At 48.1% G+C, this 25,551-nt stretch overlaps 8 protein-coding genes across 8 annotated transcripts; 4 read left to right on the top strand and 4 right to left on the bottom strand.

The window, feature by feature from the left end:
- Positions 1-367: 367 nt before the first annotated feature.
- Positions 368-1,227, bottom strand: CGCS363_v012699 (uncharacterized protein; the record flags this gene model as incomplete). The annotated part of the gene is made up of 3 exons (XM_036644548.1): positions 368-637; positions 698-1,026; positions 1,089-1,227. The coding sequence occupies 3 exons, from the start codon at positions 1,225-1,227 to the stop codon at positions 368-370; spliced, it is 738 nt and encodes a 245-aa protein (XP_036490786.1).
- Positions 1,228-3,000: 1,773 nt separating this feature from the next.
- CGCS363_v012698 (uncharacterized protein) lies at positions 3,001-3,968 on the top strand (the record flags this gene model as incomplete). Its single annotated transcript, XM_036644547.1, has 3 exons — positions 3,001-3,385; positions 3,438-3,675; positions 3,722-3,968. The coding sequence occupies 3 exons, from the start codon at positions 3,001-3,003 to the stop codon at positions 3,966-3,968; spliced, it is 870 nt and encodes a 289-aa protein (XP_036490773.1).
- Positions 3,969-4,355: 387 nt separating this feature from the next.
- On the top strand, positions 4,356-5,054 carry CGCS363_v012697 (uncharacterized protein; the record flags this gene model as incomplete). The annotated part of the gene is made up of 1 exon (XM_036644546.1): positions 4,356-5,054. One exon carries the CDS (start codon positions 4,356-4,358, stop codon positions 5,052-5,054), a length of 699 nt encoding a protein of 232 aa, XP_036490902.1.
- A 178-nt stretch (positions 5,055-5,232) lies between these two features.
- eso1-1 (N-acetyltransferase eso1) lies at positions 5,233-6,930 on the bottom strand (the record flags this gene model as incomplete). The annotated part of the gene is made up of 1 exon (XM_036644545.1): positions 5,233-6,930. The coding sequence occupies one exon, from the start codon at positions 6,928-6,930 to the stop codon at positions 5,233-5,235; it is 1,698 nt and encodes a 565-aa protein (XP_036490899.1).
- A 4,157-nt stretch (positions 6,931-11,087) lies between these two features.
- On the top strand, positions 11,088-12,010 carry CGCS363_v012695 (uncharacterized protein; the record flags this gene model as incomplete). Its single annotated transcript, XM_036644544.1, has 3 exons — positions 11,088-11,778; positions 11,864-11,917; positions 11,982-12,010. 3 exons carry the CDS (start codon positions 11,088-11,090, stop codon positions 12,008-12,010), a joined length of 774 nt encoding a protein of 257 aa, XP_036490431.1.
- Positions 12,011-19,793: 7,783 nt separating this feature from the next.
- Positions 19,794-20,780, top strand: CXE20 (putative carboxylesterase 120; the record flags this gene model as incomplete). Its single annotated transcript, XM_036644543.1, has 1 exon — positions 19,794-20,780. One exon carries the CDS (start codon positions 19,794-19,796, stop codon positions 20,778-20,780), a length of 987 nt encoding a protein of 328 aa, XP_036490430.1.
- A 193-nt stretch (positions 20,781-20,973) lies between these two features.
- ustYa-2 (Oxidase ustYa) lies at positions 20,974-21,985 on the bottom strand (the record flags this gene model as incomplete). The annotated part of the gene is made up of 5 exons (XM_036644542.1): positions 20,974-21,020; positions 21,076-21,316; positions 21,369-21,442; positions 21,493-21,600; positions 21,652-21,985. The coding sequence occupies 5 exons, from the start codon at positions 21,983-21,985 to the stop codon at positions 20,974-20,976; spliced, it is 804 nt and encodes a 267-aa protein (XP_036490433.1).
- A 1,657-nt stretch (positions 21,986-23,642) lies between these two features.
- On the bottom strand, positions 23,643-25,100 carry het-6-7 (Heterokaryon incompatibility protein 6, OR allele; the record flags this gene model as incomplete). The annotated part of the gene is made up of 1 exon (XM_036644541.1): positions 23,643-25,100. One exon carries the CDS (start codon positions 25,098-25,100, stop codon positions 23,643-23,645), a length of 1,458 nt encoding a protein of 485 aa, XP_036490907.1.
- Between the last annotated feature and the right edge of the window lie 451 nt (positions 25,101-25,551).

Below are 25,551 nucleotides of genomic sequence, written 5' to 3'. Positions count from 1 at the left end.
TTCCACCATCACACGCCGTCTTTTCCGGCCACAAATCATGGACTAGAGGCGATAACCGCACAAGTGTTGGGTTCAATGCCCGTCCATCTCCAAGCACGTAATGAAGAGATTCAGATCCCGCCCATTAGTTAGTCACAGCGCTCAATGTTCAACTGAAGGATTTCATTCATTGAAAAAAATAAGAAACGGTTAGATAATAAGACGAGTGTAGTAGTAAGGCTTTTCTCGCCCAGACTTGATCCCTCCCAACGCCATCTTTGATGCCAATATACAATAATATCCCGAGGTATAATCCCATCCCTACCAAAGTTTCATCATCATCGCACTCCAGCTGCTCCCCATCAAATCACGCACGCGCCTCCTTCCCTTACAGCAACACCCACAGCCCGCCGACGACGATCGGCACCCAGCTGAAGACGGCCCAGGCGCTCTGCGGCCGCTTGCCCATGTACCAGAACGTGACGGAGCTGCCGGGCTCCGCGCCGGAGGTGGCGGCCTCGGCGGCGGCCTGGCCGGATTCCTTGGTGGTGATGGTGTAGACGTCCGCGAAGCCGATGTCCTGCGAGTTGAAGCAGTTTGAGTCGTTGACCTTGCCGATTTTCGGGTCGCCTGGCTCGGCGAATTCGATGTCGACGCACTTTTTGGGCATGGTCAGCAAACGCACTTTGCTGTATGATGGGAGGAGGGCAGGACTTACGGAAAAGAGCGAGGCGCCGTGCACGGCGAGCTCGACGATCTGGATGGTGGCGTGGTCGCCGGCCTTGACGGTCGTGTTGGCGGGCAGAGGCACCTGCGGGAGGCAGACGGTGCCTGGGTAGGGGTTCTTGCTGGGGCCGAGGATCTGGAAGACGGGGATCATGGGGAAGGACATGTTGATGGGACCGCCGTCAGGGCCGTCGGTGCCGAAGCCCATGTTGACGTACATGAAGGCTGTCGCGTGGCCCTGGAACCAGCCCGGTTGCCAGGAGAGGGCGCCGCCTGTTGTCGGCCAGTAGGTTCTGTTCTTGGTCACGTCCATGCCGCCGCCTGTGAGGGTTTGTGTTAGTTATGGCGAAAGAGCTGGGGCGAGGAATGGGTGAGAGACGTACATGGGTAGGTCCATTGCATGCCGTAGGGGAAGCTGTCGTTGGTGATGAGGTTGTTGCCGCGCCATCCTGGGTATGAGATGACGATATGGGCAGAGGCCGTCGCGGCGAGGAGGAGTGCTGAGATTGTTGAGGCGAGCATGTTGGCGGTTGTTTTTGGGTGTGAAGTGTAGGTGTGTTTCGTAGAACAGTCAACGACGAAGCCTCTTCTTCAACGAGAATCTCAACCGTCGGGAGCTGTGTCTTTGTCGCACAGCCGTTCGCTTCGATTCAACCCCGCCTTGGGTTTTGTTCGCCGGGGTGGTTGGTCCGTATGATGTTTGCTTTTGCCCACGCAAGATGCCAAGAGAAAGAACACCGTCTCTTCCCAGTCGCAAATGGTCCTGATCACAGCTTTCGTAGCTTTTTGAAGACTCTTGAGATTTCAACACCGCACTAGCAGAGGAGGAGAGAAGGAAGGACGCTGCGCACACCGAGGGCGGCCCGTCAGGCTATTATCTGGCCCGCAGGCTGCGAGCCGCCGCCGTCGCTGCAGGCCCCATTATCCCATCCCATTTCCCGCAGCGCACCATGCAGTTTGCACATTGCAGGTCCGTCCAATCGAGAAGGCGAGCCTCCTCTCGGGCTCGACGGTCTGGACGGGGGTTTGGTGGCACGCTGGAGTGCACCGGTAAAGATTGGGGCCCGGCGGGAGCCAGTAACGATGTGCGCTGGGCCTGCAGGACGGCCATCCGCCCCCTCCCCTGCTGGCTCGCTCACGGCATCGGGTGGAGGTGGACGGGGGGACCAATGGGCGGCTGGAGACGGGGGAGAGAGGCCGCGGGCGAGGCGCTGGGCATTTGGGGCCACGGAGCGAATGGGAGGGCGCATCACATCTCTCTCGAGGTTGTCGGGGGTCGTGAGTGGTTGGGGGCGACAGGGGTCGAGGGGCGTGTAAGCGCCCGAGGTGCGGGCTGCAGGCGGCGATGTCACCACACTCTTTTCTCTATGGCTTGTCATTTGGCTATTGTGCTTGATCTGACTGCTGACTGCGGGAGCTGTGCTGCAGGTGAAAGCTGCGAGCTGTTGGCTGGAAGAATATTGCAACGCATGGTGGACGGTGAGAGTTGGGAAAATCCAAGGCGATGGGGGCCGCTAGTTTTGGGGGCCGGACAGGCAGGATTTTCGGGGTGGGAGAGCGTTCGATCTCGGGGAGATGCAAGACTGATTTGTGCTCTGGGTCGTGCGATTCGAAAAGGTGATGAGTTGATGGTGTTGGTGACGGGTTTGTCCAACGGCGCTTGGAGATGTCGTTGGGTAGAATGCCGAATGGTGGTAAGCTGACGGCGCAGAGCTCCGGACCTGCGAGTTCCAGCCTGCCGATCGAGGCCCGCCGCGTGGACATTCGGGGTCCTTCGTTGCCACTTGAGAGAACACCGAAAACGAGTCCCAATTGGATGGTTTTCTTTGTCTTGTGAAATTGGCCTGGCGGTCGAGGTGACGGCCGGATGTCGTGCCACGTTTTGTCTCACTTGTGCTGGACGTCGATTGTCAAATGTCTAGAGCCGGAGGAAGGCGGAAAGACGGCATGGAATTGTGAAAAATCAAGGAGGATTTGGTATTTCTAGGAAAGGATGGTGAGAATGATCGTCGCCTGCATTCGATGCTTCTATTCCGGGCTCTCGACCGCGTTGGTGGGAGCCGTGAGATTTTAGGCGTGCGACCTTCTGGAGTGACAGCGACGGTGGCAGGAGCAGCTGCAGCTGGAGCGGGAGCTTGGGCCATCGGCGATAAGCAACCAGGCCGTTGCCATCTTCACCGCCTGCCGATTGAAAGATTCTGGCGAGGAAAGCGGTAACTATTCTGCTGGTCAAAAAGTTCATCCCACCAAAGCGTCTTCCCCCGCCAAACCCCGACAATCCCCAGCATGCACAAAATGACATCAGCAGCAACGACAGAAACCAGGAGCGAGCCAGCGCAGGAGGAATGGACCTTCGTCAAGTCCAAGTCGAGGTTCCGGCGAAAACCGCCCAAGGTCCCTGCGAAAGCCCTGGAGGCAGCCAGGAACAATGAACCCCGCATATTCAAGTCTGTCGACGAGATTACGACCGAATACGAGGGATTCAAGGCCCGCTGGCGAGACACGACATGCCATAAGCGAATCAAGGATCTTGTGCAGAACAACGCAGGCGACGGGAGGAGGGTAAAGAAGGCAGTCTGTCTGGGAGTCGGCACGTTTGACCCCGAGGACGGCGGTTGGGACGCGAAGAGGAGGAGTTACATACAGCTGGATGGGTTTCTGACTGTCGTGGAAGCTCTGTGTATGTATAGTTGCCGTTTCTCAAACGCCAATCAAAACTTACCAAGTAACAGCTGCCATCTACAACGAGACAATTCCATGCTCTTTCCAAGAACCGCGATTCACACCCAATGATACCAAGTTCCTGGAGAAGCTCGGCCACGAAGTAGTCGAGTCCCCCGCTGCCTTCGAGGCTGTCGACGAGGACACCCTCGTGTTTGCCATTCACATGTACCGACCGATATACGAGGCTACGCTGGAAAAGGCGTTGCCAGCCATGTTCGTCGGCACCGGATGGGATGTTTGGGATGGGTACGTTTGTCCACTGGGTGCAAGTGATCTACACTGACACGCACAGAGCTGGAACGTTGAAGGACGGCGAGTTCAAGTGCATGAGCGATATGCATAACTCCCACAAGCAATTCGCCTTTCCTCAGGATGGGACGTACACCTCCTTCTCGAGTACCTGTCTGTACTGGCGGCCGAAGCCCGAGTCATCAGTGGAAGAAGATAGGGCTTCGGAGGCGCCCGAGAAACCCGAAGAGACGAGTGCGGATAAGAAGGACACAGTTATTGGCAGCGAGGAGACGGAGCCATCGAGCTGAGACGTGGGCTGATGTAGTTGACGGAGCGAAATGATACCCGGATGACGGCGGTTTAGGTTCAGGGTGCCGGACAGGCATGTGCGTCAGACAGCAAGGTGTGGAAAGTACAGCACCAGGCAGAACGTAAAGCCATGCTTCTCGAGACCGTATGTGGAGCACATGACTCTTTCTCCGGTTGCTTGCGGCCAGCTTATAATATTCATTGCTACCACAAGTGTCCTCTGCCATTCCCCCAATCTGACATACGTTCGTCCCTACTCACCTATCAAAGGCTCCAAACATCCTTTGCAGGAAGTACAAGTTCCTGCTCAATTTTACACGAAGCATCTTGGGAACAAACCTTGCCTCAATATCTAATTATCAGCATTAATACCGTTGACCCGCACAATGAGAGAGCATGTAGGGTCAGCGGTCCCGCACTTGGCAACCGGCGTCACCTCTTACCAAGATAGGCCTCCCCCGAATCACAACTCATTATCCCATCCGCATCGCGTGCAACTCTACGACTCGCCGCCCTGGAAGAATATCGAACCACAGGCTATCTTCGCGTGGAACTCACCGCACCCCTTAGCGCCCCAAACAGGTACCGAGCCGAGAATGAAAGTTAGGCTCTGCGTCAAAACCACAGACCTCAAAAGACTCATGCGCGAAGGGTTCTTCTGGACCACTGAGAACTTCAACTTCAAAGCCACTTACACCCATACCCTGGATCACCGCAAGGAGCCCAAAGAGTTGGCGCAGGTGGGATGGACATGCGCTCGCAACTTCTTCTTGTCGGACCTGGGAGACGACCCTTTTTGGACGGCAAAGATGTCTGTCTATGCTCGCGACCGTGTTACTTTGGACAGCTTTGCCGTCACTGGCCTTAGCAGGAAGAACATGAGTTGGGCTCGCGCATGGGCAAAGGATGGAACGAGCGGGTATGTAGAGGATCTCTACAAGTGGGTAGGCGACAGTCCCGAGTCTTCCTATAACAAAATATACGGCAACTTGCCGCTGGATGGCTGGTGGCCATGGCCAAAAGCCGATGATGATGAGATGCTGCATCTTGAAGCAATGTCATACGAGTTGGGACCATCGCCATGATTTACGTTCGGTCAATTTTTCATTGGGCACGGATTTCAAAATCAACGGATAAATGAAGGCCTTGACATTAGTTCAGGAATGGTTGAGGACGACGGCAAGGACGACGAGCACAATGAATACTACAACGATGGCGAGAATGGCGAGGAAGATATGATACATAATGATCTAATCTAGACCACTAAGATTGTTGATTTTGAACCTCCATCGCAACATGCCAGTCCAGATGTTCGAGAACATCACATGGTTGCACAGCTTCGCCACAGTTCGGACACAAATAGTGATGTTCCTCTGTTCCATCCGCCGCATTTGGCGACTTGTATGCATCGGATGATGCGGCCTGACGCTTAGTTGGACTCTCAGGAGCGTCGCATACATCCTGTTCTCTTCCCCGTTTCCGAGGACTGCGAGAGTTGTCGGTAACAAAGAAAGAGGTAATGCGTCCGGTTTGAGGCGCAGGCAATCCAGAATCCAGGTTGGACATGCTGACCGATACGCCAAGGCACGGCCAAGACTCCCCATGCTCAGTGAGATCTCTCAGAAGGTCATGCAGCATATTGAAAATGGTTTCCTTGTTGATCTCGATTTGAGGAGGAATGGGTGCCTGTTTTGATCGTGTTGGGCCGAAGCGGCCATTGATGTGATGGTGTACTGCAATTGTTCGTGGTCGTCGGGGCACTTCAGAGTCAAGATCGAGGTCATGCAATCGAGATTCGAGGTCGGCTGCGAATATTCGGAGCCATTTGTCTGCTTGTTGTAGATTTTCCGCTTTTGGCATGAAGGTCTTCGCGGCTAGTAATGATTGGACCTCGCTCCGTGGCCTGACGGGACCCTTCTCGTCGCCCCTGATTGCGTTATACACCCACTGTCCGTCTTCGGCTCCCAGTTGCGATCTCATTTCTGTGAGCGAGACCTGGAGTAGATCACGGATGTTGTCTGACCCAAAGGTCTTGACAACCTTCTGACCTAGTTGCCTTCCCAAGCCCGAGAGTGAAGTGGCTTTGAGGGTTGGCATGATGATGGGAATGGACTTGCGCCTCATTATTGTTTGGCCTGCTGGCTTGTTCATCCTAGACGCCGCCTTGGCGAGCATCTTGTTACAGCTGATGCCAGCAGAGGTGGTGAGCTGCAGCTGCTTTTTGATCTCCTCACGTACGTGTCGAACAATGCTACCCCCAATACTGAGTACTACGTCGTCCCAGTCGAGGACATCGTCAAGATCATGTAAGTCTGCTGGCATCATGACTTTGTCTTTGCCCCATTGTAGTGATGTGTCTGCCGCAGGCAAGGGTAGGTAATTGTCAAGACTCTTATTGGTTGGTGTCAGTGTAGGGAATCGTTCCACCAACGTTCGGTGGACTTGAGCTGATAGATCGAGGTAAAACTCGTCCACGCCAGCCCTCTCAATCGTCGGAGCAGGCTTAGCTGGTAAGAGCTTCCTGACGAGATGCATGGTCTTGCGCGACACACCCCGGTAGGGATCAAGGGAGGCTTTATCCGTCTTCAGATGATCCAGCACATCATCCCTGTACCTCCAGCGATCGTCGCCCTCTCTCCAAGTAGGAACGTGCTGCAGCACTATGTCTGGGCAGATGCGTCGTGCCTCATCGGCAGACATGATCCTCTTGACACCCCGCTCCTTCGCCGCGTAGTTCAGCGCGATGATGGCGTTCCACTGGCGGACTGCGAGGGGCTTGGAGGGGGGCAGACCAAGCCTGAGCGACTCATATTGGGCGTAGAAAGAGTCGTAGTCGACGAGTGCGACTACTCGTAAGGGAGATTCTGGCGAAGATTGTGATAGAAGCTGCAAGTCGCGATAGGTGAACTGTGAAGACGGTGCAGTCGGATGAGCCGGGGATGCGCCGGTATCGTCGGACATGGGCGGACTCGGAAATTGAGAGAAATGTGACCAGTGCTGTCGCAGCGTCTTTTTGGCGTAAAACTGGTTGCTTCAGCCGGAGACATATGCAAGATTAAGGTAATTGCAGGCAGATATCATGTTCGAGGGAAGTACCCGGGGGTCCAAGCGGCGCAGGCTAACGCTAGCCCCCCTACTCACGTAGGGGGCGAAAAAACAGGGTTTCTACGCAAAAAAGGGGGTTTCTACCTAGATCACTAAAAGTAGTATTTTTTAGTATTAACCTACTAAATTAATAACTTTTTATAATATAATTTTTAACCTTAACTATATTATATAGTGATAAAAGTAGTATTATTATATTACTCTTAAGTAGGGCTATCTAGCTATATATATAATATCTATATATCTTATATAAGTGTTAATATACTATAGAAGATAACTATATTATTACTTTCTATATTATTAATAATATATTTCTATTTCTTTACTATTTATATTAATAGAAGTGTTATTAGAGGGTTATTTTTAGTAGTACTATAAGTATAGAAGTATATTAAGCTTTTTTATATAGTAAAGATAGGTGTTTAGTATAGTATTAGTATAGCTAGTAGGGTTAGTGCTAGTAATAGTAGTAACTTAGGCTTATTAGTGTTAACGCTATTATTATTAACGCTTAAGTTGCTAACTAAATTAACGCTTAAAGTAGTATTATTACTATTTTTTTTAATAAAGTTATTAATATTATTAAAGACTTCTAGGTTACTATTATTAATATAGTGCCCTCTTAAGGTTAGTAGATCTTTAATATTAAGGTAGCTAAGAGGTTTTATATAATACTTAATAATATTTTAACTCTCTTTTAGTAGTAGTATAAAGTTAAGATTAATCTATTATTTAGGTTTAAATACTTTATATTATTATAAGTTTTTTAAATTAAATATAATATAGTTATTAAATCTCTTAGTATATTTTAATTATAATATAAAGTTTAACTTCTTTATATACTTATTAATTAGTTAGTATTTATTAGTATTATACTCTATTTATAATACTTTCTCTTATTACTAAGCTTTTTTTTTATAGTAATATATTACTATTTAAGCTCTTTCTTAGAGGCTTTAATTACCTACTTTTTATAATATTTTTTAATCTCTATAAATAATATACTAGTGATAAATAAGTAAGCTAGTTTAATATCTTACTAAGTTTACTACTTATATTATTATATCTCTATATATATATTATAGTTAATAATATACTTTTAACCTCTCTTATAGTATAGATTACTTTTACTAATTATAGCTTTAATTATTTTATATCTTTTTTAAATAGGAGAGCTCTACTTAGTAGTATAATATTACTTAATTATATTTACTTATAATATAGCTCTCTTAAACTTATTATTATTTAGTAAGTAGTAAAGTAAATAGCTAGAAATATTAACTTAAGCTAACTATATATATTTAACTAATTAAGAGAGGATTATATTATTTCTAATTAGCTAGATACTTAACTTTTTAAACCCTATTATAATATTAGCTAGGGTAAATATAGTATTTATTATCTACTAAAGCTTACTAATAAAGTTTCTCTAAGTAAAAATAAGGTTACTACTTTATATAGATTTTTATAGTATTATTTAATGAACCTTTTTAAATAACTAGAAAACCTCTATATTTATAAGTTAAAATAGATATATAGTATAAAAGGGAAAAAAACTAATAATAATATTAAAATTAATATAGTATTCTATAAGATCTAAGCTAATATAACTAGAGAAACTATTAAGAAGGAGTAAATAATATAGCTTTATATTAGATTCTTCTTAGAGAATATCTTTATATAACTTAGCGTAGATATTTAGTATTATACTATATATCTTAAACTAATTAAAGTAGTTTCTATATATATTAACGCTAAACTATAACTTTATTATATACTTAAACTATTAGAACTTTACTAACTACTTAAATAAATATATATTAAAATACTTAATATAATCTATTATAATCTTTTAATTAGAGAAAGTAGTAAGAGATTATATAAAATAAATACCTTTATTAATATTATAATTAGCCTAAGTAGTAATTAGCTATATCTTAAAAATAAAGTAAGCTAAGATAGTATTTCTAATAGTATTATTAATACTAATAAGAGTATATAACTCTCTATTAGCTAAATTAATAACTTTTTATAGTTTACTCTACTTTTATTATCCTTAGAGTAAAATAATATATATATAACTACTAAAGTAGCTAATATAGTAGCTAGACTTATTAATATTCTATATTTTAAAAAGCTTAAGTTTATAGTTTTAAATTATAGTTTTATATTAATTAAAAAAGTTTTAAATTAGTATTAAATTAAACTTAGTACTTTTCTAGTAAACTTTAATAAGTTTAATTTTTAATCCCTTTTAGAACTCTAAGTAATTAAACTTCTAAGATCTTATAAAATACTTTAAAATAAAGCTTTTACTCTAACTAACTTAGAAAGTATTAGCTATCTCTTTAATAATAATTAGAGTTATTAAGAAGCTAATAGTATTAAACTATATTATAAATACTATTAAAGCTAAGTTTTTAATTTTTATTACTACTTTTAGCTAGCTACTTTCTTTAAGTAGTATAGAGAGGTTATAACTAGCTTAGAAAGTTTTTAGATATTTCTTAACTATTATATAAGATACTTTATAGTTTTTAGTAATAGCTTAGATTAATAGTATTATAGATAGAAACTTACTAAAGTAGCTAAAGTAGAAAGCTTAATATTATATAGTATATAACGCTTATATAGCTTATTTAATAAGTATTAAGTTAGTATTACTTTAGTAAAGTATCTTAGTAGCTAAGATTAAACGAAATAATTAAAAAAAATATAGTTTTAGGTTATAGGATAGTCTTAAAAAAGATGTTTTTTAGTAATAAAATGAGAAAAATGCGACTTTTATACGACTAGCTGGAAACCCCCTTTTTTGCGTAGAAACCTTGTTTTTTTGCCTCCTATGTGAGTAGGGGGAGTTTTGCGCTTGATGTGGCTGACTAACGCCCCTGGGTAGTTAAAGTAAGCTACTTTCTGCTGTGAAGCCTGTGGAGTTCCGTTTCAATAGCGTCATAGCTCGCGTGAGATCTTGTTAGGGGGCAAACTTAGATCGCACGGAGCCTCTAATAAAATCGACAATTCACTAACAACAATATCCGAAGCAACTTGTAATGCGGCTGCACTCCAGAGACTTCCTGCCTACATGTTACATATCCGGATTCCGTAGAAAACCCCAATGAGAAAGGCAACGTGAGTTAATAGGTCTTTCCCCCCCATAGAAGCTTTTCATTTCAAACAATCTCACATTGAACTTTTCCACAGGGAAATGCACCATACTCTAAAAGATTGATATCATTTGTAACCAAAACCAGTGCGTGGAAACGTCGCGGGAAGCGTGGCCGTATTCATCGTCGCGCGTGACTTCTACCGCATCTTGCATGTCCCCACTGCTCAGCACTCTCCGGGTCTTTTGCATCTTCATCTTCTCCGCTAAGAGTCATGTGCTGGCCAATTTGTTGCTGCGCCTGATACATGCGCCTTAAGCGAGTTGGGCTTCTTTGCGTCTAACTGGGGCTTTCATCTGTTGGTGGTGGTGCTTGTCTTGGTACGGGAAACTCCTGACTCCTAGGATTCTAACCAAGGTACTCAAAACTCTTTCCGCTGTGAATATTTCTAGTGCCGTGTTTTTTGAGAAGTCGAGTAGAAACTATGCTATGATATCTTTCCATTATGATTGCGGTTGCTTCCTTCGTCGTTGAACTACTCTGATGCTGGGTGACACGTCGGGCTTGGTCGGCACCACGCCAAGCACCGAAAGGCGACCGCCAAGTCGGGCGGTGGCGGTGCACTCTGCATGGCAGTTTTCCATCAGGCAACCTAACACCTTCCATTCTTACACGGGTCGTCGGTTGCAGCTAAAAAGATGGAAGTCAGCCTTAGCAGTACTCTTTCCCAATCGTGCTTAACTGCGTCATCCCCCGTCCTGCGTCATTCTTCATTCCGCACATCATCTCACCACCAACTTCACTCGGGCACATATTACCCCTGTTTCCTGTCCGCAATATTTTCGGAAGCCGACCCGAACCTCACAAACTATTAAGTATCCTACAGCCAAGACAAACGTCAAAAGAATCATGGCAGAAACAAACGAATCCATCAGTATCGACCCTCCAACGTATGAGGTCGCGTCTCAGCCAGGCCAGGAACTATGTCAACCCACCACCCTCATCCTCGCGGCGCAATCTATCCATGTAATGACACCAGACTCACCACCTCTCTACCGCCTCAGCCTTGGAATTGCAGACCTTACGGATATTACCACAGAAGTGGAATTGTCGCGGATCGAGTCCAGGAAAGACGGCACAGAACGCGAACGTCATATTTACGACCTGCTGCACATGCGCTTGGGGCCAGGTGGCTACACAAGGCTGCCGTCTGACTCCCCAAAGTACCACATCAAACGCCAAACCCGATCCATCCCGGGGCTGCAAGACCTCGGCATGAAGAAAAGCCACTCGCTCATCCCAGGAAAGAAGCGCTTCGCCGCGGTGCCAGTCGATGTCTACGGTAAGACCAGCAAAGTCGGCATCACCAATTTTGTCAAAGGCGCAGAAGCCGTCTTCACCACGGACGGGCATGAATGGGCAGACTCTCAGGGGAACTCTGTGGCAATCATGCACGACAATGAAGACAAGCAGCATAGCTTAGTCGTGACTGCAACCCTGACCCGCGCCCAATTCCACATGCTTGTGGCTTTGTGGTGCTGCCATGTCTGGGAGTATGGATTGGCTCATGCTGAGAAGGTGCATGAGGGGATTGACGGAGGTAAGTTCTGGAATTAAGTGCTTATCAATCGCAGACGAATCGAGCCGGGACAAAGAATGTCGCTGACTTGTAATCTAATGTTTAGTAAGACGAAAGATGGCGCTGGCCAAAGACTTTGGCTTCCGCGGAGGTTCATCAAGTAAGTGGCCTTCTCTGTACCCAAATCATTCCCAAGGCATGTAAGCTAATAATTTAAACTTCAGTCCTATCGGCGGGAGCAGGGTCTGTTTGAGTTTGAGTCTCCTTGGAGACTTGGCCTTTTCTGCGGAACGAATCACGGGCATGGCATTCAAGCAGCACTTCAACCTCCTGAGTTTCTACTGCATTAATAATTAGACATACGTTGATACCCTATTTCTTAAGTTGTTCAATTTCAAATCCGCCTTCACGAAGCGTGCATTTCCCTTGTGCTTCCGCCCTACCCTGTCAAGCCAACGACCACTACTGCCATTGAGACACCTCACCAACTATCCCTTCTAATCAAGGCTGATGCGCGATCTGATTTTTTTCAATTGTCCCAGAGCCTTGCGCCACAAGACGGTAATTGGACCCTTGTTCCCATCGATCACTGATTATGTTCAATAGACGACGATCTTGTTCTCCTTAAGCCTTCAATATGTCTTTTCTCTCCATGAAACTGGCACCGAGTAGGATCTCATAGTTATTTAGCTGTGATGTGGTGCTAGATAATGATATTCTTTGGCAGAAACGACTGCCGTGGTCGAAGTTCCACCGTTCATCATATCAATGGTACAGCGCGGCAGGGCTGCAGGGGGGTTGCAGGCTCAGTCAGCACTTCGGAAATATGATAGCTTACAACCTCGGTCTTACATGGTGTGAAAGATGCAGAGTTATTATTAGTGGCGCAGTCAGTAATCTTGTGCATCACATTCGGAAGGATCTTGTGCCAAGGGTGTCAATACCTCAGCCTGCTTGATGGCTCAGCCTGATCTTCATGATAGTCCTAGTGAACAGCAAAATCTCCGACAAGCCATCGTTGGCCTTTGAAGAGGTGTGAAAGCTTCCCACATCCTTCCCTCGAGGTAACAAGTTTGCTTGTCAAAGTTTGAGTTCCGCACAGAGAGCAAGTAACAGAGAATACTGGCGGTGGAGAGTCTTTTTGCATTCATGATTATTGCACAACGGCTCCATCAGCCGCAACGGTGGGCGGCAGTGGTATGCATCAAGTGATACATTTGAGGTAGCACAGAAGTAAGATGGTTACCGGAAAGGGGAGTCCATACCGCCTTATCTTCTGCAAGTTCACTTGCACTGCCGATAGTAAAGCACTATTGGTAGCCTGATTGGAACACCCATGCGCTGCTGCCTTTTTCTGTCAATTCATGCTGAAAGCACATATCACTATTTTCGTCCTGTCTCATTGTTGCCCAGATGCTTTCTTGACTCGACTGACGGCATTCGGGTTCTCGTTTACTTTTACACTCGCTCAAACAGCATCACTCTCATTCAACTGATTGACAATGCCTCCGGATAACTATTTCTCGAACGCGGGCGTGCCTCTTACCCCGTTGTCGCCCGACTGGGATGACGTGCGAAAGACCGAGCAACGCGTCCTGATTGCTTCGCATCCATCCCCGCCCTCGACACCAGCCGCGAAAGATCCCACCGCCGAGGAGCCCAACCCCCGAATTCTTCTTGCTCGAAGACTTTGGGACAAAACATGGCTGATTCACTTTGCTGCGGTTGCCTTCACAGGAGCTGTGGTTCAATTTACTTTCCGGGAGTTCTACTGGTTCGACGAAGACAGTTGGGACAGCGCGTGGCTCTCGCACATCGCTAGGCAGGACGTCACCATCAACGTCCTGCAATTCGTCGCCAAAGTCCACGAGATCCTTATTGTCGCCTCTGTGTCTGCGATGGTGATGCACGCTTGTCGCCGGATGCTAGTGGGAGATGGGATACCGTTCGGCTTCCTCACTGGAGCCTACCAGGTCAGCTCGGCCGAATGGCTCTTTTCTAAGAACTACATATGGGCTGCGAAGAAGCGACACCCGGATACGAGCTCAAGACACTACATCTCGACCCGAAAGCACGTTGCTATGGGCCTTGCTGCGTTATGCATCTGCGTCTACTGCAACACCGTCGGTCCCTCCTCTGCGATTGTTGTTATACCAGAGTTGGGTTGGTGGGAAGTCAAGAGTTCCATCCACGACAGCATCGGGGCTTCATATGTGAGAACTTCGCCTGATGAGTTCTTCCCCGCGGCTCTGTCACATGTGCTCTATCCAACCAGTTGCACCTACGGGGTTTCAGACGTCAAAACCTGGTGTCCTCAATCTGGTTACGACGAGCTACAGATGTGGGCCGAAACCATCGCCGGTGGAGGCCCATCCTCGCCCATGGATATCACCCAGGCAGACAGCGGAGTGCGACGTCAAGTCTCTTCTTCAACCATGGGGCGAGATAAAAAAGACAAGACTGCGAAGGACAATGTTTACCTTCTGGCTGTCGCCGCCACCCCTCACTCTTCATTGACGGAGCTATCCGGTGCCTTCTGGACCTACGTTAACGCACATGAGATCTCTGGCGTTAACAAAATCGGACGCCCACAGCTTTACCCCGAAGAAGACGTCTTTTCGCCGTTATTTCAGGTTCAATGCAAAATCTCTGCATACACGGACATCCAAAAAGCTATTCGTGGCGATGACACCCTCAGGCCTTATTTTGACACCAGCGAGATGCGTAACTTCACAGCTCTGGCTAAACGGGAGTCTGGCTGGTATCAAGACAATACTTGGCCCGTTCCTGAGGAGTTCTGGAACTATGACCGAGACCAGGAGAGCCTAACCAGAACCAACTTCACATGGGTCGATGCGGCAGCCATATTCCCTGATAAGAGCCCTTCTCTCGCTTCAGTACTTGAAGTACCGATGGATATTTGCAGGGATGATAACTGCGCTCAGGACAGTCTTATTATCCCATGCATGATAGACGTCCGCTGGGCCGGGGTAGACGTATCTCTCGATCCCAACAAGGACCGCCTTCTCCAACACAACATATCAGATCTCTCCAAGCATTGCAGGAGAAATGGGACGATCCCGAAGTACACAAATGGAAGGGCTTGCATTCGCTCACACGCAGGAATGTGCCAATCTCAGCGGCCTGGGCTAACCTGTTGAATGAGCCCATGAACGATACGCGTTCTGGAAGCGGAGAAGTGATTGAAGCTACAACAGCCATGGCTTCGCTCTTTGAGAAGTTTGTCTACTCCTCAGGATCTTTCAACAGGAGCTTTAAGGCGCCACTCTTCAAAGAAGACACGCCATTTCCAGAGATGGTCGACTCCGTTGGACGAACGGTAGCCAGAGTCATTTCTCACACTTTGGTGGATGGGATGAGTCGTGTGACGTACTGGAAAGACTTGGGTTTAGTACGAGAGGACTACAATAATGGCACATTCTCGGCGGTTGACCTCACCAATATCGCAGGGGGGTTGATTGCTGAACCCGAAAACACAAACATAACGAAGCTAGCAGATTGGACTACATTCCATTGGAAGCTCAGGAGATATGGCTATGGTTTCGGATTCGCTAGTCGGACTATCCAATTCGGTGTGGTGATTCTTCTTGCCCATGTTGCCATGGTTCTTGTTTACACCCTGTACATCCTCTTATTTCGATTCTCGAAGAGGGGTTGGTCGAGCGGCGCGTGGGGGGGTTTGGACGAAATGTTGTTATTGGCGCTAACGTCTCAGCCAACAGAAACCACACGGTATGCCGGTACCAGAATTTCGAGCAACAGGATGTTCGAAGCACGCGCGAGAGTGAGAGAAAGGGGCGCCGATGAGGTTGAGCTGATTGTAGGTGAAAAGATGGAAGATGAGCATAAACTACAGAGGGGCAAGAAATATCTTTGACCAGTGTGTTATTTTACTAGTCACAACTGTTTCGTATGGTTTAAGTACGTTCATGGCCTGTGATCTGGGCAAGCTCATTTGTTTGTGCTGTACTTGTTTCCCATCGCCAGAGTTCACTATGGTTGATGATACGGGCTTCCGGTAGTTTGAGTCTCGTCTCATCTCTATTAAGGTTAAGGATTTGATAACAGGCAAGGATGAAGTCCCTATCTAAGGGGGCCACAGGATGAGTCTTGGCCGATCTTTCCCTCAACATGTCTAAGGTACAAGGAAATCGTAATCATATCATAAGGCAGTCGTGTTCCAATTGCGGGCAGATTATAGTTTCCATCTCATGTGATGCTATCCCGCAACAGCGATATTCCAATCAGTTTATACCAAGAGAATCTGGTTACAAGGCAACTTCGGGGGATATAGATTGGAGACGCTTCAAAGATTGTTATTTAGGATAGCACAATAGCTTGTCACAGGTTAATGTTATGCTAAATTTCATTCCCTTGATCGTATCATGTTTTGGAATGAGCGGCCATATATGTATATGTCTTCGATTTCGAGGGATATAGATTGAAGCGGATGAGACTGTTACATCTGGTATAACGTTGAAGAAGGTGTTCTGCTTGTCGTCTTTCATCTCCCAATCATCTACATATATTGTATAAGTAGTCATTTGGCCGCGGTTGGTGACCCCTAGCACATTGGCAGGCCAGGTTTCGGCCGATCGCTCCTGCAGCTGCTGGCTGCTATTATTGACTGTCTGAACTTATTCAGTAGTATGATTCTCACTTGTTTGCATTCATTTTAATTCGCTTGGATACGGTATATATGACGTCTCTGTTTCATGGGTGGCGCTGTCTGACTTCTGCATTCGCTGGTGATGCAGTAAGACGAATCCTTCTCCTTATGCATATCGCACTTTCAGCTGACGGTCTTGCTCTCCGCTGATTGGTGATTGGAAGCACCCATTCCCCTACCCTGTTCTTGAGCCACTCCGCTGCAGTGGTACAAAAGCATGGGCAGAGCACTCAATCGTGCCAATGCGACCATAAATATTTGAATCAAAACGGAAGGTGTCTGAAGGCCCGTATATGCAAAATCTCATCAGCAGAGCGTTTCATTATCAGAAATGTCGGAAGGTTCCCGGAAAGCCCACCGCGATGATTCTGATTACGCTTCAGAATCAGAATCCGTTCCCTTGACCCGAATTCCAGAAAGCAGCGGCCAAGCGACTGGGGACTTCGACGAGGACGAGCCCTTACCAAAGGAGAATGTACATGTATTACGGCGTTCATGGATAAATCTAGTGTTTGACATTTTCTTGGCACTTTTGCCTTCACTGTTTCTCGGTAAGGCTTAGCAGCAGATTCGAAAGAGAGTACTTACGATATTGATAACCCAACTTAGTTCTCCTAATTGCTGCAGCTTCGCAGCACAAGAAGCCAGAATCGATCACCGGCGACCGAATACAGGATGCCTTGCTCCTATCACCCACAATATTTCCCATTATATTTGCTGCCATATGTGGCAAAGCTATGAAGTCCTTTGCTTTGTACCAGAGCCAGGGGGGCTCACCTCTACGTGTAAGTCTTTTAGCACATGGTACTCTGGGATCTACAAGAACAGGTTTTGCTCACATAAGAGGGACTAAATAGCTCCTTGAACATCTGACGGGGGCAAGTTCTCTCTTCTCTGCCTTGGAACGCATTGTTCTACTTCGGAATTTCGGCGTCTTTGGAATTGTCACGGCTGTTGTATGGCTTCTCTCACCCTTGGGTGGTCAGGCACTCAGTCCGCGTCTATTACCTAAGCAACACTTCCATGATAGGTTCATGCAAAATGCGACATTTCTGGGCCCGGACTTTCTCAACAACAGTCCCCTGGATTCAACGTCCGGTGCCGCATCATTATATTCGCGTATGACGGCAATGTACCTTTCGTCCCTCTTGTCTTCTGCCGAAGTCCGTGGATCACCCAGAGATGTTTGGGGAAACACCAAGACGTCGGTTTCACTGTCAACAACTGAAGTTTCAAACAATTCCACCTCCGAGTGGAAGACCCTCACAACTCAAAATGGCAGTGTAAACTACACCAACCTGATTGGGCTCCCCGTCGTGGCCTTCGCGGATGGAACCACCTCGGAATTCACTATCCCATCAATCAATCTAGAAGTGAAATGCTCATCCTTAGAGCTAACGGATACCATCACTTTCACGAAAAGTTTGAAGGAGCCACTTGCACAGGACTTCAACCAGGGCGGCACCTATCCAAACGGCACCACATTTATCCCATTCCGCCAGGCCTTTCCCTTGAGTGGTTATGTATCTTCATTTTTATACATGACCAAAGCATCAATGTATCGCTTTGTAGATGATCTCAATCATCCCCTCACGATTTATTACGGATCGAGGACCTTCGAGGACCAGGCCCACTCCATGTCCATATCAGCCCCAAATGGCGGTGCTCGTATCTCGCTGGCCACATGCACCATGGTACCTCGTGCCCTTGAAGCAAAGTTGGAGTGTACTGGAAGGGTCTGTCATGTTTTTGCAGCTCGGAAGGTGCCACTCATGCTTCAACAATTTTACTCTACCTTAGCCATCATCAGGCGAGGCCACTTCTGTGGTATGGGCAGCTCGGACCATGCAAATGAGGCAAGCCAGACTGAAGACTTCCTCACCGATGGCTTCGTGAACGACAAGAGCAACTTCTACCGCAAACTCTATCAAGTTCCGCTTGCGGTCTTTGAGGAGCGATTTCAGCAAGTCATCAACACCTTCTGGTACGCCACGGCAACTCTAATGTTCTCGACGGGTAACTTCTCATCAACCTCCGTCCAGGGCTATGTAATGACAACACCGGCATTCGTAACGAAGGATCTAGGTCCGCATTATGTTTTCCATTGGTTGTGGTTCGGTATCGCTCTATTTGTTGTGGTTCTGCTCCAGAGTCTGGCTATCGCGAGCGCAGTGTTGCGCTTTTTTACACGCACTCCGGATGTGTTTGGCTACGTGAGCTCCTTGACCATAGGCAACAGATACTGTGAGGGGCCAAGCTTACACCAGAGCTCTGCTTTAAGCGGTCTTGGGAGGGCCAAAGCACTGGGCCACGTGAGGTTCCAGCTGGCTGACGTGAATGGTGGCGAAGACATTGGCAGGATTGCGTTTGTACCTTGCGAAGCTCAGGACGAAGTTGACACAACCAGAGTTCGTTTGAATCGCCTTATGTATGACGGCATGGATGAAGCTACAGCTAGCAAAACAAGGAATGATACTACCGTCAAGGATCGGATCGGCCTGGACCCGCCTTATGAGAAACACTACGTATTTTAGCGCAAAATTACCTACTGAAATGGCAGCTGCCTCCTTCCAGTAAATGATTTTTCTCTTAAGGTACCCTCAATTCGTAACTTCTACTTGGTCTCTAATTGCAGTAACTAAGATCTGTGTGAATTGTGTGAATGGGATGAGTCATGGCGGAGTTGAGTTGCTGCGGCTCTCGCACAACGGCCATTTTAGGAAAGTGGGCTTCATCTGCAATAGCGTCAATTTGTGACGGGCTCACGAATCAAGTAGTCAACTACAACGACTTATGAAAAATCGGCTAGACTTAACGTCTGCTCGTGCACAACCCGAACCTTAAGTCCGTACCTCAACACGGGTATTAAATGTTTCCCCTCCAAGCCGCGCATCCCGAAAACGCGAGTTAGTCGGGAGACGCTTACGCCCGGCCCCAACTTAACTTTGAACCCCGGACTTTCGCCAGGGGCACCCCTGGGCCGTCCGTTCAAAGCCCGGCTGGCCCAACTTTCAACTGAGTTGTCACCGAGAATTGCTCTTCGCACTCGAGTATAAAATATTCGGCATTCTTGCCGGCATTTGGAGAAGCCACGCAACGAACCACGTTTTGAACAATATCTCCACCTTGACTTGGCAGTCTCCAGTCGCGGAGCCACAGGGCTGTGTCATTCACCCCACCTCAGTTCCGGAGATAAATGAGTGTCGCGGCTTCGGATGTGAACTGATTCCGCGAGTTTGAGACTGGCTTCAACTACATAAGCAGACTTGCAGTTGAACTTCAAGATCCAACATCAACTCCAAGTTTCGAGAACACAAACAACCTTTGCCAACAATAGTCACCCAATATGAGCATCAAGCTGGACCCCGATGACACATCCAGGTTCGACAACCTGAAGGTCCTCACAACTACATACAAGACCGTCTCAGGCCATGAAATCACAACCAACGTCCTCATCCCCAAGCAGCTCCTCTCAAACCCCTCTACAATTCCAGCTCCGATCATCCTCCGCTACCATGGCGGTGGCTTTATCGCTGCCTCCAGCATGTTTCCAGCCTTTTTCCAACCATGGCACTTCCAACTCGCCGAGCGCCACTCCGCAGTAATCGTCAGTCCGAACTACCGCCTCTGCCCGGAAGCCACCATGGAGGAGCTCATGTCTGATATCGAGGACCACTTCACTTGGGTACAAACCAAGCTCGCATCCTTCGTGCAAGAACAGACCGGAGGCAAGGTGGCCGTCAATACTAGCCGTATCCTCACGGCTGGCGACAGCGCCGGCGGATACATCAGTCTGATGATCGGCCTGCTCCACCCGGACAAGATCCGCGCCTGCACGGCCGCCTACCCCGGCATCGACCTCAAGGACCCGCACTTCTTGGAGGGGTCGAAGGGACCTACCCTCGGCGTTGGGCCGTTGCCGTACAGCATTGTGGAGGATCATATGAAGAAGATTCGCGAGGGCACGATTCCCGCCATCATCTCCGATGACTCGAGATTTGAGAGGGGCGGGTTGATGTTCGGACTGACGCACCACGGTTTGACGAAGCACTTGTTGGACATCGAGAAGAGACAACTCTTTCCGTTTGACAAGATTGATGATGGAGCGAGATTTCCCCGCGGTGGAGTCTTCGTATGGCACGGTCAGGACGATACGGTCGTGCCAGCGACGGGAAGCATTAGGCTGGAAGAGAAGGTTGAGAAGTTGGACCCTGAGTTGGAGTTTCACTTGACTTTGAGGCCTGGTGAACATGGTTTCGATCACGAGTCGAAGATTGAGGAGCCGTGGATGGCAGAAGGCCTGAGCAGAGTTGTCAAGTCCTGGTTGCAGTAAAGATATGATGACAAGGGCTTCAAAGTCCTTTCGCATACATCCTGAATCAATAACTGCACACCTTCGCCAACAAGACAACTGACAAATGATTACAACTCTTCAAGAGTCTATTCGAACTGTATTTTCTTTTTGATATCTTGAGCTTTGACTCCGTTGAACGCTATGAACCACACAAAAACACCCGAATTAAGTATTAATCATCTATCGGCAAAACAACACGAACGCCCTCGGCAATTTGCTCTGCAAGCCAAGTTAGCGAGCGAAATTCAAGTCTGTCTTTCAGGTTCAAACTTACTGTCGAGATACTTCATGACCTGGCTGTAGTCTTTACACACATGCTGTCCGTTCCAGCTGCCATCTTGTGGGCCGTTGTCGTCCGAATCGGTGATCTCATGCGGCTCAAGCGCCACGTCGCCAGAGCACATGACAGCCTGTCTCAGGTAATCGACGCAGTGGAAATAGTGCGAGACATAGTCCGTAGGAACCTTGTCCATGTTGTTTGTCGTCAGGCCCGAGAAGATATTGCCCATCATGAACTACATGTTGTTAGCTGATGCGTGGGTGTAGGAATCATTGGGCAAAACTCACGATGCAGTGCAGCTGATGGGTCATTGATGTGGTGAAGAATGGGTCATTGCCAACCCACTTCCATCCCGAGCCAACTATCATGAAATCAGTATTGAACATCGATGAAGGACAGCGAGCATCTTACCAGGCAACAGCGACCTCCATTGGCTCAATGTAGCATCGCTCATGAATTCCGTCGCGTTAGGCGGGACATACGCGTAGTCTGCTGCGAATGATACAACCTTCGTGGGAACTGTCTGAAATTAGCATTCCTGTCGCCCAGAACTTGCTTCAGATGACCTACACATTGGTCCAGCACCAGTGTAATCTCCGCCAACCTGCCTGACAGTGACAGGGAACTTGGCATCCTCAAATTGATAGTACATCAACAGACTCAGTCCCAAACTCAACCCAATGTTTGTCAGGAGGAGTAGGGTGTCAATGAGCCAGCGATATCGCCTCAAGAGAGCCTTGGTTTGCTTCCACCATGTCTTCTTCGGTGACGGGCCGGCGTCAAGATCGATCGAGTGCCAATGCTTCTCCTCATGCATCAAACCCTCCTCGACTTCCGTGCTGGAGCGGTTGTCGTGGTCGTCAACATCGGGCAGGTTCTCGTAGTGCTTCGTTCTGGGAGCCATCGTGTCGCTGTGTCAGATCCCGAGGATACTTCAAAGTTCAAAAGAAAGATAGATTTTCGCCTGTCCAATCACCAAATCCAAAAATGCAAGTCTTCACCACCACACAGAAGAGAAAGAAATATGACAAGACAAACTAAAACGCGGGGGACAAGACCAGTTTTCTTCTCCCCTCTGAAAGCTTGCCGACCCCCTTCTGGAGTCCACCAACGGCCCCCCTCGGCTGCACCATCCGTTTGAGAAGACCTCCAACACCCCGAGAATCTCGCGATGCAACGCTTGTACCTGGGCGCCTACCCGATGCGGAAGGAATACATCGGCCAATATTGCCCCCTGCCATCTCGTCAGCAGCCAAGCAGAGGTGCTGATACGTCTGTAGTTGTGTCTTGACGTGTTTCATGTTCGAACCGTTTGATCCGTGCAGGGGCAGATGTGAAACGAGGCACGGCACGCAGGGACCTGAAAGACTGAGGCTCTTTTGACTTGCGCTAATCGCTACAGCTGCTTTACTCGTGCTCTACAGCGACGAGAAAACTCAATTGTACTGGCATAAGAAAGTATGTGCATATGCAGGATCAATTAAAATCACAATTCATCTTTACTGGTGTATTCGTAATTCCTCGTGACGAAGTCTCTGGAAACACCAAACGAGTCCCTAATCCCTGAGACCTCTCGTGCGAGTTGCGGAGCCGTTGCGCTCGGAGGCTGGTTTGAGCTAGGGGCCTCTGGAACGCTGGGGGGCGATGGGGGCTTGAATGCTCGCGTCTCAGGGAGCTGCCGCTCAACCGGCCGGCCCACCGTCGTGTTCATCTCCGGTCTTCTTCCGCGGAGGATCGTCCGAATGCATTTGGATCTAGGCTGGAGTTTACGCTTGGGATGATTTTCTGCATGTGTTGCATTGCCGTTGATGACTGGTGCTTGGCATCTTGATTGATGCGTCGAGATCTCCAACGCCGCCGCAACCCCTGTAAGCGAGTCCTGCAAGCAAGTCCTGTCAGATTTAGCACCAACATTGCATCTCGAAAACACACCGTAGTTTGTAGGCAAGGAAACCGACTCGCGATTATCTTGTGACTTTAAATTAGAATGGAAAGTCAATTGCATGCGCGGCCCGTCGTCGGAAGCATTACGTTCCTCCCGTCTGCACGGCCGTGCCCTTTGTAAAGTCGCAGGGCCAACCCCGCGATACAGCATAGCGTCAAGAACTCAGTGGAAACACATCCGTTGCCGACGTCTTCAATCGTGAAAGCCTACGCGACCTGCGCGAGTCAATGAATTCGAGAAGAGGTTATACCAATAGCCTCATATCATTGATGTAAGGATACATGATAAGTAAAGAGTTCTGCGATCCCGTTGATCATCTCCATTAGGCACAGCCAGCCGATGTTCATCGACGATCTTCAACCGAAGCTCGAACACTTGCCCGCGACCGCGGAAGTCATATCGATTATTTATTTGTGTCTGCCCTTAGCAACAAGGACGGCGTCACTTAGGTGCGTGTGTATTTCACTTTGACCTTTGCTTCCATGTCTAGATAAGGGATTTCGAGAGATGGGATTTGGGATCTTTCCAACGAGAAGATGCTTATTCCATTCGAAGACAGATCTTAGAAGTGTGTTACTTCAACACTACAGGTATTAGGAGACATGGGTCTTGAAAGTTAGACTAGAACAATCTGCTGAAGATTATGACGATACCGCTCCGCGATACGACTCAGCTCATTGTCCTTCCAGCCGCATACAATGCAAGCGCCGATGATCTTGTAAGCCGAGTCGCTAACATGGCGGATGACGAAAGGAGAGTAACCTCCAACTAGAATCGCAATCTTGTCCCCGGGTTTGGTCACGTCTGGAACCAAACACTCGAGCCCATCGTTCGTGTGGCACATTAATCTCCGTGACCTGTATCCGAACTTTGACCAGCCGCCCTTTGGTACGATTTTCTGTGCGGTCTCTTGTACCAGGGCGTCCGTCCATTCTCGACGCTGAGTCGTCGTCGCGATAACCACACCATCAACAAGCAGCTCTCGGTGTCCAATCCTCACTGGTTCTGTGTTCTGCAAACTAACCCGGTCTTTCCACTGACTGACCCATGCGCCAATGGGTATGAACCATGGACTTGACTTGTCCCAAAGAGGTACCCAGCTTGGCATGCCAGATGCTAGCGACTCCTCTGTGTGACAGACTGCGCCAAGAGGGCGTAGATCTTTATGTTGCCAGAACAATTTCCGGGCCACTTCCAAGTATACTTCTTCGGTGGTCTTTGAGTAATCTGGGATGATTATGGGGGCATGGGCCGCGTTTCCGCCGCAAGTGACCATGTAGTCTTCGCTCTCGACGTCACTGTACGCATCTGGCTTTCGTGCACTTGGGTGTCCGAGGAAGGCGTAAATACGATCTCTCGGGTCTGTTGCTTCGCAGTAGAATGTTTTCGAAAGCAGGTTGAGAAAATTGGTCGACTTGATAAACTTGTGAAATTCGTCCCCTTTCTTCCATCCTGGTTGTGTTGCCTGCCCGTACTCGAGCCAAATATTTCGCGTACTCTTAACAGCAGTAGCGTCTCTGATGTAGATCTGCTTGGCCTTTTTGCCGCCTTCCTGAGAGTCCGCACAGATGTCAAAGCCAAACAAGTCGTGGATGCCGTATGCTTCAGCTTCACCCCAGTAGAACGCGGCGCTCCGAGAAAGCCCAATCTCTTGTTGAACCCAGGCACGGCGAAACCAAGGGTTATCGTATAATCTTCCCACGCCTGCCCAAACTACGGGGTCGAATTTGTCGACATCCTCATTCGTCAACTTGAGGGTCTTCCCCCACGTGGCTTGTGAAATTGGTTTTAAAGCCTCAAACGCCGCAGTTGCCTGTTTGTCTGGGTCAGGCCCGAGCCAGATGGCCAACTTATGTGAGTTCCAGTATACAAGAGCCATGATAGACACTTGGCTGCTTCGTTCATCCGTATCTTGCTGGTTGATACACAGGGCATCTGCCCAGATGGTGCGTGGTTTCGTATTAATGCGCAGTCTTGCGAGTGCTCCGTGAAGACTCTCTCGAACTTTGATGGATCCGACCTGCTCATCGTTGTCGTTTTCAGAAACTATGTTGACTTCATGGGTCTGAGCCATATCGCCCCAGCAATATGAGAGACATTCATACTGCGGCTTGTCTTCAAGACGCACATGCCGTAAACGAACATTGATGGGTTCATCCTTCGCGGAACATGGGAGGATGTCTAGGAGACGGAACGCGTGGTCTCTGCGCGTCGGCTTGGTAAGCGGTTTGTAAACGTAAGGTGCCATTATTGACGCTATGAAGTCTTGATAAAACCCGGGTTAAGGAAGAGCTTGAAATGTTTCGTTGTGAAGAGAGGAAGCCTTTAAAGATGAATGTGCCTCTGTGCAAGGGTGTGAAGATGCTTAAATCGATTGAAGAGCACTTGTCGCTGCCAGAGCATACACGAAAAATGCTGAACCCCTGCAGGGAGGCAACCAGCATTGCCAACAATGCCCTGTTCAGTGGGTGGGGGCCATGCAGCGGCTGTCAGCTGCCAAGCATGTACCGCGCGATTAAGATGAA

The sequence above is a fragment of the Colletotrichum siamense genome (genome assembly GCF_013390195.1).
Source record: "Colletotrichum siamense strain Cg363 chromosome Unknown KSG_Cg363_contig08, whole genome shotgun sequence".
Taxonomy (NCBI): Eukaryota; Fungi; Ascomycota; class Sordariomycetes; order Glomerellales; family Glomerellaceae; genus Colletotrichum; species Colletotrichum siamense.
This window is presented reverse-complemented; position numbering and strand designations above follow the sequence as displayed.